Source organism: Scyliorhinus torazame, chromosome 5 (assembly GCF_047496885.1).
Source record: "Scyliorhinus torazame isolate Kashiwa2021f chromosome 5, sScyTor2.1, whole genome shotgun sequence".
In the NCBI taxonomy this organism is placed as follows: domain Eukaryota; kingdom Metazoa; phylum Chordata; class Chondrichthyes; order Carcharhiniformes; family Scyliorhinidae; genus Scyliorhinus; species Scyliorhinus torazame.
Window position 1 is genome coordinate 305,093,589 of NC_092711.1, and position 11,813 is coordinate 305,105,401.

At 43.2% G+C, this 11,813-nt stretch overlaps 1 protein-coding gene across 1 annotated transcript; it reads left to right on the forward strand.

Annotated features, from left to right (window-relative positions):
• The first annotated feature begins 3,535 nt into the window (after positions 1–3,535).
• LOC140421284 (high mobility group protein B3-like) lies at positions 3,536–7,803 on the forward strand. Its single transcript, XM_072505885.1, has 5 exons — positions 3,536–3,637; positions 5,463–5,624; positions 5,711–5,853; positions 6,121–6,295; positions 6,575–7,803. The coding sequence occupies exons 2-5, from the start codon at positions 5,475–5,477 to the stop codon at positions 6,719–6,721; spliced, it is 615 nt and encodes a 204-aa protein (XP_072361986.1). The 5' UTR covers positions 3,536–3,637; positions 5,463–5,474; the 3' UTR covers positions 6,722–7,803.
• Positions 7,804–11,813: the final 4,010 nt, after the last annotated feature.

Here is an 11,813-nt window from a genome sequence, read left to right on the forward strand (position 1 = left end):
TGAAAAATGGTCAATAATCTGATGAAATATTGCACTAGAAAGGAGAACTAGGGATGCTGTAAACTGGTAGAAAAAATGCACAGATAATAATCTTTATTGTCACAAGTAGGCTTACATTAAGCTGCAATGAAGTTACTGTGAAAAACTCCTAGTCGCCACACTCTTGTTATGAACCTTTAACTGCAACACTGAACAATTTGAGACAAAACTAGATACCTCTGTACAGGTTTCTCTCCTAGACTGGAATTTCCTACCTAAAACTGCTGCGGGAGCACCTTCACCATATGATTTCAGCAGCTTGTGCTTTAAAAATACCAGTCTTGCCAGTAAAGCTCACATCCCAAAAACAAAAAAAACCCACATTATTTTGGTGTCAGACCATAGGATGGTAATGTGGATCAGGACGGAGTACTGGGCTCTTAACAACTTTCATGAACCACTGGTGTTGACTTGGACTTCTTCAAAATCCTCAAACCAACTGTTTGCTATTCAGGTGAAGTTTTGAAGGACTGCTGTTACATAACAGTAGAAAATGAGAGGAGAAAATCCAAGGGAAAATTGAGGGGCGAGTAACTATGTCAAAAGTATTTTAGTAAAAGAGAAGAGTATTAGTTGAATGACTTGAGGCTAGAAGTGATCATGTTCCAAACTGTAAATTAAATTCTTTTTGGCATTAGCCTACATTTGCAGGCAGCGGTTAGATTCTGTGGCCTTAAAGGCGTGGCAATATGACATTCTTAGCATTATTAAACAGTATATCTTCGGATTCACCTGTCAGTTAGAGCCTAGGTGGTCTGATAAGTGTGTTTAAAGAGTCTTTGGTGTGGCATGCTTCAGAAGGCATATCCCATGGTGTATGCAAAAAGACAAAGAGCACCAATCGCGTCCTGCTGTTACTTTGGCCTCTTCCCAAGAATAGCACCTGGGGATTTATAAACAGCCGCCAATCTACAGAAACTTCCCTCAGGATGTGTCTAATTAGATCACTTCCCTACAGGGAGTACCTGAGCACTGGCCTGTAGAGGTGAGTTAAGCACCCACCTTTAGTCAGTGCTGTTCGGCAGACCCGCCAACAGGACCTGGGACATGAGCCAGTGTCTAAATAAAATCCACCTGTAGACATTCTCAGCTGTCTTTTCGTTTCTTTCACGTTTTAGCAACTCGCACAGTTTTTGATTTAAAAATACAGTTTACACATATCTCATAACATAGATTAAATACAAATACAACTCAATGTATTTAAATAGTTCTGATTTTCTCATACACATTTCATTCCCGTACCAGCCTCCCCGAACAGGCGCCGGAATGTGGCGACTAGGGGCTTTTCACAGTAACTTCATTTGAAGCCTACTTGTGACAATTAGCGATTTTCATTTCTTTTCAGTAATTTCACTGCATTTTATCAATGAAACTGGTTACTGCATTAAATTGGGGAAATATTTAATACGTCAAACGTATGAATTCCCTATCGTGATTGTTTCCCATCAGTTAGCAATCAGATATTTGTTTTAGTAAAATTCCATTCTCAGCTATTTCCAGCAATTAAATTTGAAATTGGCGCTTTTAAAACTTGGATCGCTATTGAATTTTACTGGAAAGGTGGATTTTTTACATTTTTATCAAGGGATATTAACCACGAAGAACAGGTAGGGCAGCACGGTAGTGATTAGCACAGTTGCTTCACAGCTCCAGGGTCCCAGGTTCGATTCCCGGCTTGGGTCACTGTCTGTGTGGAGTCTGCACGTTCTCCCCATGTTTGTGTGGGTTTCCTCCGGGTGCTCCGGTTTCCTCCCACAGTCCAAAGATGTGCAGGTTAGGTGGATTGGCCATGCTAAATTGCCCTTAGTGTCCAAAATTGCCCTTAATGTTGGGTGGGGTTACTGGGTTATGGGGATAGGGTGGAGGTGTGTGGTTGGGTCGGGTGCTCTTTCCAAGATCCGGTGCAGACTCGATGGGCCGAATGGCCTCCTTCTGCACTCTAAATTCTATGAAAAATTCGATGAATAGATTTTAAACACGTGGTCAGAATGCAAGAGGAAGAACTGCAGCGAGCTTTTTAAAATAAAAATTATAAGTTCAGAATGAACACAACGTCAAAGAAATCAAAACCCTTTAAAAATGACAAGAAGTTTGGATAGATTTGTGTCTTATGGTCTCATTTTTTAAAACGCAAGCCCAGAGTGAAGAAGACACCAAAAGATTTAAAACGTTTCAAAAAAAAACATGCCCAGAATGAAGAACAGCGGCAAGACATTTTAAAAATCACAACTTCTGAGCAAGTAAAAAACTAATCTTCGTTAAAATAAAATCATCGTGCGACTCGGCCAACGTTGTCTACCTCATACGCTGCAGGAAAGGATGTCCCGAAGCGTGGTACATTGGCGAGACCATGCAGACGCTGCGACAACGAATGAACGGACATCGCGCAACAATCACCAGGCAGGAATGTTCCCTTCCAGTCGGGGAACACTTCAGCAGTCAAGGGCATTCAGCCTCTGATCTCCGGGTAAGCGTTCTCCAAGGCGGCCTTCAGGACCCGCAACAACGCAGAATCGCCGAGCAGAAACTTATAGCCAAGTTCCGCACACATGAGTGCAGCCTCAACCGGGACCTGGGATTCATGTCGCATTACATTCATCCCCCACCATCTGGCCTGCGAAATCCTACAAACTGTCCTGGCTTGATGCAATTCACACCTCTTTAACCTGGGGTCACCCCATCTCTGGATCTGTAAAGATTTAATCACCTGCTAATGGTCGCATTCCAAGATTTGTTTGGCATTTTTGAATTTGTCTATATATGTGTTTCTGGAACATACCTCTTCATTCACCTGAGGAAGGAGCAGCGCTCCGAAAGCTAGTGACATCGAAACAAACCTGTTGGACTTTAACCTGGTGTTGTAAGACTTCGTACTGAAATAAAATGAAGAATTGATTAAAAATCATGAGTTCAGAATGGAAATGCTGGCAGTAAGATTGAATGCTCTTTAACCTATTGTCGCTTTTTATGCTAATACTCTAAAATTATTGTCTCTGTTTATGCTTTATAGACTTAAAAAAGAAAATATATAGAAAGACAGAGGCTAAAGTTTATTTTGTAAAAGAAAAGTTGAGGGGGAGGAAAAAGTAGCAATAGTTTTGAAACTTTTTAAAAAGTCACATCTGGATTGAAGAACTCAAGCAAAAAAAGGTCGTGTGGACAGGATCATTGTCTCAGAGTGTCTGAGGAGGAGCAGCAACAGGTTGGAAAGTACAACGCAACCCCGAGTTGAGAGTGAGCAACAGAGTGACTATTTGCTCCTCCATGTGCTGTTGCTCTGTGCTCTGAGCCCCGCCCCCCTCAGGCCCCGCCCCCTCCCGGGATATTTTTTTTTCGAAAAAGGCGGGCCTTTTTTGAATCTGCCGTCCTGCGTGGCGGCCGCGCCAGCCAATCGGCAGCGGCGGGGGCGGGGCGGAGGGCGGGCGCGCCGTCCAATGGGGCGGCGCGCCAACTGTTTAAAGCGGCGGCACGTCCGACCAATGGGCGAGCGCGGAAGCGGGTGGGCGGGGCCTAGCGCAGGAGTGGGGGGCGGGGCTTGGTGCAGAAGGAGGCTCGCGAGCGCGCGTCCGCCGACCATCAGCAGAGGCAGCTGCGGCCGGTAGGTACCGCGGGGCCGGGCCGGAGAGAGGGGAAAAAAAAAGCAACCCAGCCGTTACCCCCCCACCCTCAGATCCTTTCGTTACCCCTCCGTCTTCCCTCTCCCTACCCTCTCTGCTCGGCGGCGATGGCAAGGCGCTTTCCTCCCCGCGGTTGTGAGGCGCCCGTCTTTTCTAACATGGCAGCTCCTTTTTCTAATGGCGATGGGGGAGAGGGAGACACGCCGACCGCTCTCTTTCCTCCCCCCCCCCCCCCCCCCCGTTTCCCGCTCCCTTCCTTATTCCCCCCCCCCCCCCCCTCGAATCGGTCGGCGGGGTGGAAAGTGTCTCCCCCCCCCCCCCTCCCCCCAAACTTGTCCATTCTCCCTCCGGGTAAATGTCTATACACAAACGTAACCGCTATGCGTCAAGTGTCTCTTTAAAAAAAAACTGGCCAAACTTTTCGGCTGGGGAGGGGGGGGGGGGGGGGGGAAGAGTTCCTTCGTTTATAAAAAGATTATTTTTTTTTTCGCGGAATTTTTTTTATAAAGATTTATTTTATTTTTATTTTTTCTCTGAAACCCCCTCAGAAAGCCGGTGAAAATGTTGTATATCCGTGTGTGAGGTATTGTTGGGCTCCGGCTGTCGTTCGCCTCTAGTGCAAAAGATGGAGCCATTTTAGCCCAGCGTGTGTGTGTGTGTGTGCGCGCTACTGAGAACAAGGCTCGGCTCACATCGCCCCTGCTCTCTCACTATCTAAATATATATAAAGCGCTGCCAAAGGAAAGAGGGGGCAACGATTCCTTTTCCCATCCCCTTTCTCAAACACCCCCACCCCGCCGACCTGCCGCCCCCCCAGCGGCGGCAGCCTGACCAGGGAGGCATTTTAAGGGGACTTTCTTTCATGAGGAAGGATTTCACAAAATGGAAGAAGAATTATTGGGATGTTGACCTGTTTTTCTCTTCCCCCCCCCCCCCCCCCCCCCCAGTCGCTCGCAATTCGCCATCACTGCAACTCTATACATCTCCACTAACGCATGCTACAGCAACCCCCCCCCCTTTACTCGAATAAGGATTTTTTTCCACACCAATAAAGCACCGATTTTTCTCACCCCCCCCCTTCGTTTTTCTTCTTTCGCAGGTTCTTTGTTTCAAGAGAGAGAGAGAAGGGGGGGGGGGAGAGATTTTTTTCCCCTCTTCTCTCTTTTCTGTTGTCCTTGAACATGAAATGGAAAGAACATGGCGGGAAAGAAATAGATAAATAACCGGGGAAAGACTTTCCTTTCTCCCCCCCCCCCCCCGGTCTTGTGGGAGCCGGTGGTATTAAGCCTTCCACGCTATTGAATTTTTGTCCACTCGACCGGCCGGCGCTTTTCAGGTTGTTTTTTTTTTCCCACCCCCACCTCAGCCTTTTTATATAAAAAAAATTGCGCTTGTCTGAATCCCTCACTGAAATGAAATATCCTTTTGCTATAACAATGGAAAGGGAGACTTGTGCCGTGTAGTGTTTTCAAAATATGTTATTTTTTTGTACTGTACTTTTTTCCCCCCTCCGGGTGGTTTTAATTCTTAGGAGCCGACTTTTATTTAAATACTTTTTTGCGATTTTTCAAATTCTTAATACAGGTGGTTAAAATGACACAATTTTTTTGACTTGATGTTTTATATCCCAATTTCTAACTCTTCTCTCTCTCCCCCCCCCCCCAGTTGACATCAAGTGTAATATAGGAATTTAGAGGACACATTATGCATTTTTTGCTATTTTTTTTTTTACAGTGCCAGATGGAGATTTCCTGCTTCAGGTAAATTTAGAAATGAGATTTAAAAAAAACATTTTTCTCTTTATAGAAAGACACCAAAATGGCAAAACGTGACCCTAAGAAGCCAAGAGGCAAGATGTCCTCTTATGCTTACTTTGTCCAGACTTGCCGTGAAGAACACAAGAAGAAAAGCCCTGATATTCCGGTTAATTTCTCAGAATTCTCTAAAAGGTGCTCAGAAAGATGGAAGGTAACTTGTTTTCCTTGTGCATTGATGGATAAAAATATTTTTTGTATTAACTGTGATGTTGGTGTAACACTTGTATTATCCACCAGACCATGTCTAGCAAAGAGAAGGGCAAATTTGAAGACTTGGCTAAAGTAGATAAGGTGCGTTATGACCGGGAAATGAAAAATTACGTGCCAGCGAAAGGTAGCAAGAAGAAGAAGAAGGACCCCAATGCACCAAAAAGGCCCCCGTAAGTGTACCTCCAGATACTGTCAGTTGTGTTGGCAATCTCCTATTTTAAAAAGAACAGGATTTGACTTCTGCAGTTCTGAAATGCCACCATTCTGTTCCAAGCTTAATTTGGAAATACTTTTTCAAATTCCTTAACCTGGCACAGAATAGTGCCTAATTCAGTTGGATTTTCTTTGCTTTGTGCCCAACTAACAGTTTAATACATAAATATAATACTGGAACTGTTCTTTCAAATGTGTTTGTTGTCATACTTATTTCTTTGCAGCTCTGGATTCTTCTTGTTTTGCTCGGAACACCGACCAAAAATCAAAGCTGTGAGTCCTGGCTTAACTATTGGTGATGTAGCAAAGAAGCTTGGTGAGCTGTGGAATGCTTGTAGTGAAGAGGAAAAGAAGCCGTTCATTAGCAAAGCTTATAAATTGAAGGAGAAATATGATAAGGTAAGTCCAGTTGCAAAATCAAGTGCTCCCAAGCTAAGTCGGACAAAGTCTAAAGTCCAAAAGCCACTGGATGTGTATGAGGCAAGCCCTTCATATTGATTAGATTCTCCCATTATATTTGGAAACATTTGTAATGCCACCTGAAACTTTCCTTAGCATGAGGTATAGACTATTCATAACTGGGGAGACTTGGTAGTTTAAGTTTGTGTACTGCTGGTCTTGAGGGAATTTGCTGGTCTTCCAAGTGGCAAGGAGTTGAAATAATTTCTTTTCTTTAAGGATGTTGCTGATTATCGTGCCAAAGGCAAGGTGGATAGTGCAAAGAAGCCCCCTGCCAAGAAGGAGGCATATTGTGATGATGACGACGATGATGAGGAAGAAGATGAGGAGGAAGAGGAGGAGGAGGATGAAGAAGATGATGATTAAATTGTACATTTGCCTCAGCTTAATTACTTGCTATGTAACTGAAAGCATTTAAACCCTGTTACAAGTGTTGCAAACTTTTAATTTTGTAAGTTGGTGTGTATATGGTCTAAGGCAAAAAGTAGCTTGAGTTTTAAACTGTACAGGCCTTTTTGTAATCACACTACAGCGGTGGACATTGAGTCAACTGTTAACTCTTCTTTCTGTAAACTGGCTCTGCCTCTTGTACAGAAGGGGGATTTAACTGGATTAAAATGTATTTATGTGGTGTTGTGTTTAAGTGCAGTATAGTTTAAAGTGCCGTTGTAGCCAATTCTTCAATTTTTGAGATTGCTGTAAGTGTGAGGGGTAATGAAGCAATCAAAGTTTAAAAAAATAAATAAATCAGAGTTGTCAGTAGGCATTTTAAGCCTGCCACGCTTGTAGGCAGCATCGCGCGGTGTCCCATGTACCAGAATGGTCGTGCAATATGCTTTTGACTTTATTCTGAATAAGGTATGGTTTATAGAAGCAAGATGGCAGCCACCCTTGGGTAGTGATCAGTTAATCTAGACCTGTTGGATTGAAAAGGAGGTGACCATCATTCAACACCGACCTCCTGTGCCTATATACATCATGCTACTGCACTTCCAAGGATATTGGTAAGCAGAAGCCAAATCCAAAGGGCTATGAAATGGCAAATTATTCTTGCCATTTCTGTGAACTGTAAATGAGAAGGAATTGTACTAATTTTAAAACAAAGCTTTGTTTTGAAATTAATAGACCTGTATGTGGTGTTCTAGGTAATGTATTCATGCTTTAAAGTGATTGCATACTTCACAATTTGGGAACAATTGAGCAAAATGCTTTAAGGCATCCCCTTTTTATATAAGTGACATTTGACTTTGTGCAGTACTATGTGGCCCTGCCTGAAACTTCGCAGGCAGTGTGGTGACTCCCAATTTTGCACTTTGCTGAAATCCTAGTGACAACCCTGAGCATTCTGTACTTTAAATGATCTTGTAACTAAGGTATATTTTCTTTTTTGTATGTTTAGTATGCTAAAATGTGTTTTGAAGTAATTAAAACAGGATTAAATTTGTAAAGTCTTGCTTGTTTTAAAGCCTTATTAGCCACTTGATAATGGATATCCCGACACCACAGTACTTCAGTTGTTTAGCTAAATTTACAGAATGATTTCCAGGAAGTTTGAATTAATAGTCATAGGAATGAATGTGCACATTTCCACCAAGTCAAATAGAACCCCCAATGTGATTTGTCAAGAGATATGGGGGGGGGGGGGGGGGAGGAAAGAGGGAATCTACGTATTTGTGAGGCTATTGAAATCTACGGTTTTGACTGCAGGGACGGTCTTGTAATTTACATTTACCCAGTTCCTTTAATAGATGTTATTGGTGAAATTGAATAGTTCACCGGTACCAAAAGCACTGAACTCTTAGTATTCGGATGTACTGATGAAATGAGTGCAGCCACATCGATTGATTTGGGAAGGCAGTAGAATCAAAGTACTGGTCAAGTTAATGCAATGGGTAGCACAGTTGCTTCACAGCTCCAGGGTCCCAGGTTGGGTTCCCGGCTTGGGTCACTGACTGTGGAGTCTGCACGTTTGTCCTGTGTTTGTGTAGGTTTCCTCCCACAGTCCAAAGATGTGTAGGTTAGGTGGATGGACTGTGCTAAATTGCCTTTATTCTCCAAAAACGGTTAGGTAGGGTTATGGGGATAGGGTGGAGTTATGGGCTTTGGGTAGGGTATTCTTTACAAGGGCTGGTGCAGACTTGATGGGCCTAATGGCCTTCTGCACTGTGAATTCTAACACACAAAACTAAAAGCTCTTCAGGACTTGGGGAGATGGGCAGACTAGAGTTAATATAGTAAACATGGGTTCTGTCAACTTTGTACATTATACCTCAATCTAGCAGTTTCAGCACTGTCCTAGTTGTCTGAAGAAGTAACGCCTTTAAAGCATTTGTTCCATCTAGGAAGTTCAATTGTCAGGGTTAGGAACTGTATTGGAATAATTTTGAAGTTTATTTATTTTGAGAGCTAGTTACATGAGCCCAAAACCCAGCATGCACTGCTCCTATAATAGCTGGTCTGTCCATACACACACGTATGCTACTATGGGAGTGTCTTTGCTCCTGCTGGGTGCGACCATTATGGCTCCTTTTTCTTTTGCGCTGTTCAGAACCTGGTCGAGCAGTACCTTTTGCTGATGCTGGGTGTGACCATTATGGCTCCTTTTTCGTGTGCTGTCCAGTACTTGGTTGAGCAGCTTCCTGTATGATGATATTGATATTTTCATTAACTAGAAGTATAGTTCTATTGAGATCTTGGTCCTGAATTTAGTTGGTTATGTATAATTGTGTTTGTGTCCTGGGGGAACTATGCTGTTGAAGGCTGCAGCGCTCCATAATTGATCATTTTTTCAGTAGATGCTAAAGAATCAATGTATTTTTTTCTTATGTAGGCACCTTTTTTTCAGTAGGAATAGTAAAACATGGTCTGAACTCATTCCATTGGTCTCCAATCTTCCATGCTGGATTTGTGCTAATAGGTAGCGGTGGAGAGCAGCAGTCACTAGGGTGTGCAGACAAGATATGTCAAGTTAAATAATGTTAAGGCAAAGTATCTGGAACTTCGATGTACTACAATCTGTACTTTTTAAAATCATTTAGAGTTGCTTTAAGGTTGGTACAAGATCTTTAAAGGTTCATGAATATTCTTTTGCAAAAGCAGAAGATGTGAAAAATATTTTTCTCAATTGGTTCGGATCTGGAATGCACTGCCTGGAAGTGTGGAGGCAGGTTTAGTTGAGGCATTCAAGAGTCCATTAATGATTTCTATTTGTGTAATCGTGTAGGGGAGTGGCGCAAAGTTGCAATGCCTGTTTTGGAGATCTGGTGCAGTTGCAACGGACCAAAAAACCCCTGCACTGCAATGATTCTAATTGGGCAAAACTTAGCCTGGATTTTCTTTTCATAATTTGGGCCAACAGGTCGACTGCAAAATCAAAACGTGCCCACTGAATTGCTGTGTTTTTATTGGATTCATTGCAAATATTTTACATAGGTTTGACATCTGGTGAAGAGTAGCATGGTGGTGCACTGGTTAACACTGCTGCCTGACGATCTGGGTCACTGTCCATGTGGAGTTTGCATATTCTCCCCACGTCTGGGTCTAATCCCCACCCCCCAAAAAGATGTGCAGAGTAGGTGAATTGGTCATGCTAAATTGCCCCTTAATTTGGGGGGGGGGGGGGGGGGGGGGGAGAGAAGAAGAGAGACGGAGAGAATTGGGTACTCTAAATTAGTTTTAAAAAGAAGTTTGATAGCTGGTGGAAAGAGTGCATCTCCTAAATGTACCTGTGAATGAGCTATGGCAATGATCGCCAAGCAACAAACTTCTAGTAAAAGTAATGAGCATGTTCTACATTCCACAAGTTGGGATAATTTCAACAGAAGTTTGTAAAAGTCACTTATCTTCCCTGCCTGCCTGAGTCACCATAGTTAGAATGGTGCTTTGGTTAGCCACTGGGTGTGCTAGAGAGTAATTGTTCTTGTACCAACCACCTGTTGAATGGCGGTTTTGCTTGGCAAACCTGATCCCATGATGGTTGCTCAAGTGCAGCAATGCTGGAGAAATTGTGGTGGGTAACATCAAAAAATACTGGTTCCTGGTAACCAAATTCATTGTCCACCGTACCTTTAGGCATGTGGGTGTGAGTGGCAACAATGCAATTTTTTACACTTGCACCTCAGCATTGTGCATCAATGCAACTATTGACTTGCTATAAAGATGGTGATCTGGTTTTATAAACTTGTGTTGATCCATTTGATCTTTGAAGTGGAGTAGGAAATACTTTATAGGGAAGCAATAACCCGTGTGGGTTCTATAAAGCTAAAATTCCTTTTGAATTTACACTCTTGTGCCGTAAATTTCAACCAGTTCTGCCAGCCTCAGTGTAATTCTGGACTGATTGTTGATCCAAAGAGTTGGGTATGTAGCATGCTTGTAAAATGGCACATTGGTATTGTTATGTTAGCAGTCAAGGTGCCTGGACAATGGAGAGGTTGAATAAACTTGGTTCTCACTGGAACGAAGGAGGCTGAGGGGCGACCTGATAGATGTCTACAAAATTATGAGGGGCATAGACAGAGTGGATAGTCAGATACTTTTTCCCAGGGTAGAGGGGTCAATTACTAGGGGGCATAGGTTTAAGGTGCGACGGGCAATGTTTAGAGGAGATGTACGAGGCAAGTTTTTTTTTTACACCGGTTAGTGGGTGCCTGGAACTCGCTGCCGGAGGAGGTGGTGGAAGCAGGGGCGATAGTGACATTTAAAGGGCATCTTGACAAATACATGAATAGGATGGGGTTAGAGGGATATGGACCCCAGTAGTGTAGAAGATTTTAGATTAGACGGGCAGCATGGTCGGCACAGGCTTGAAGGGCCTGTTTTTGTGCTGTACTTTGTTCTGAGATAGTTGAAATTCTCAAACGAACATGAGGATTGAATTGTTTTTTAAAATATTGAAATGGTGGCGCAGTGGTTAGCACTGCTGCCTCAGCGCCAAGGACGCGGGTTCGATCCCGTTCTCGGGTCACTTTCTGTGTGCAATTTGCACATTCTCCCCATGTCTGTGTGGGTCTTATCCCGAACCCAAAGATGTGCAAGGTAGGTGGATTGGCTGTGCTAAATTGCCCCTTAATTGGATAAAATGGAACTGGGTACTCTAAATTTATTTAGAAGAAAGATTGAAATGCATCTCACTCAGTCAGCAAAAGTGACCATAAAGCAGTTGAATTAGCAGTTATTGGAAACTAATGAGATTGCTACTCTTATTTCGGCAAGAAATCCTGATGTTTTTAAACCAGTGATTACAGATTACCGACACATGCCAATGTGATTGATTCCAGCAAGCCGTTCTCATCACATCATCTCATGTAGATAAGGATGGGCAACAAAAGCTGGGTTTACCAGACATTCGTGCATCTTAAAAATTAAAGGAATACCTTTCGTGTTGGGGAGGCACTTGTTCTGTTTGGAACATACAGTGCAGAAGGAGGCCATTTGACCCATCAAGTCTGCACCGACC

Bases quoted from the DNA above. Each gene is read 5' to 3' on its own strand.
- LOC140421284 (XM_072505885.1), top strand. From the start codon at position 5,475: ATGGCAAAACGTGACCCTAAGAAGCCAAGAGGCAAGATGTCCTCTTAT. The intron at 5,625-5,710 runs GTAACTTGTTTT...ATTATCCACCAG, and splicing joins GGTGCTCAGAAAGATGGAAG to ACCATGTCTAGCAAAGAGAA. The intron at 6,296-6,574 runs GTAAGTCCAGTT...CTTTTCTTTAAG, and splicing joins TGAAGGAGAAATATGATAAG to GATGTTGCTGATTATCGTGC.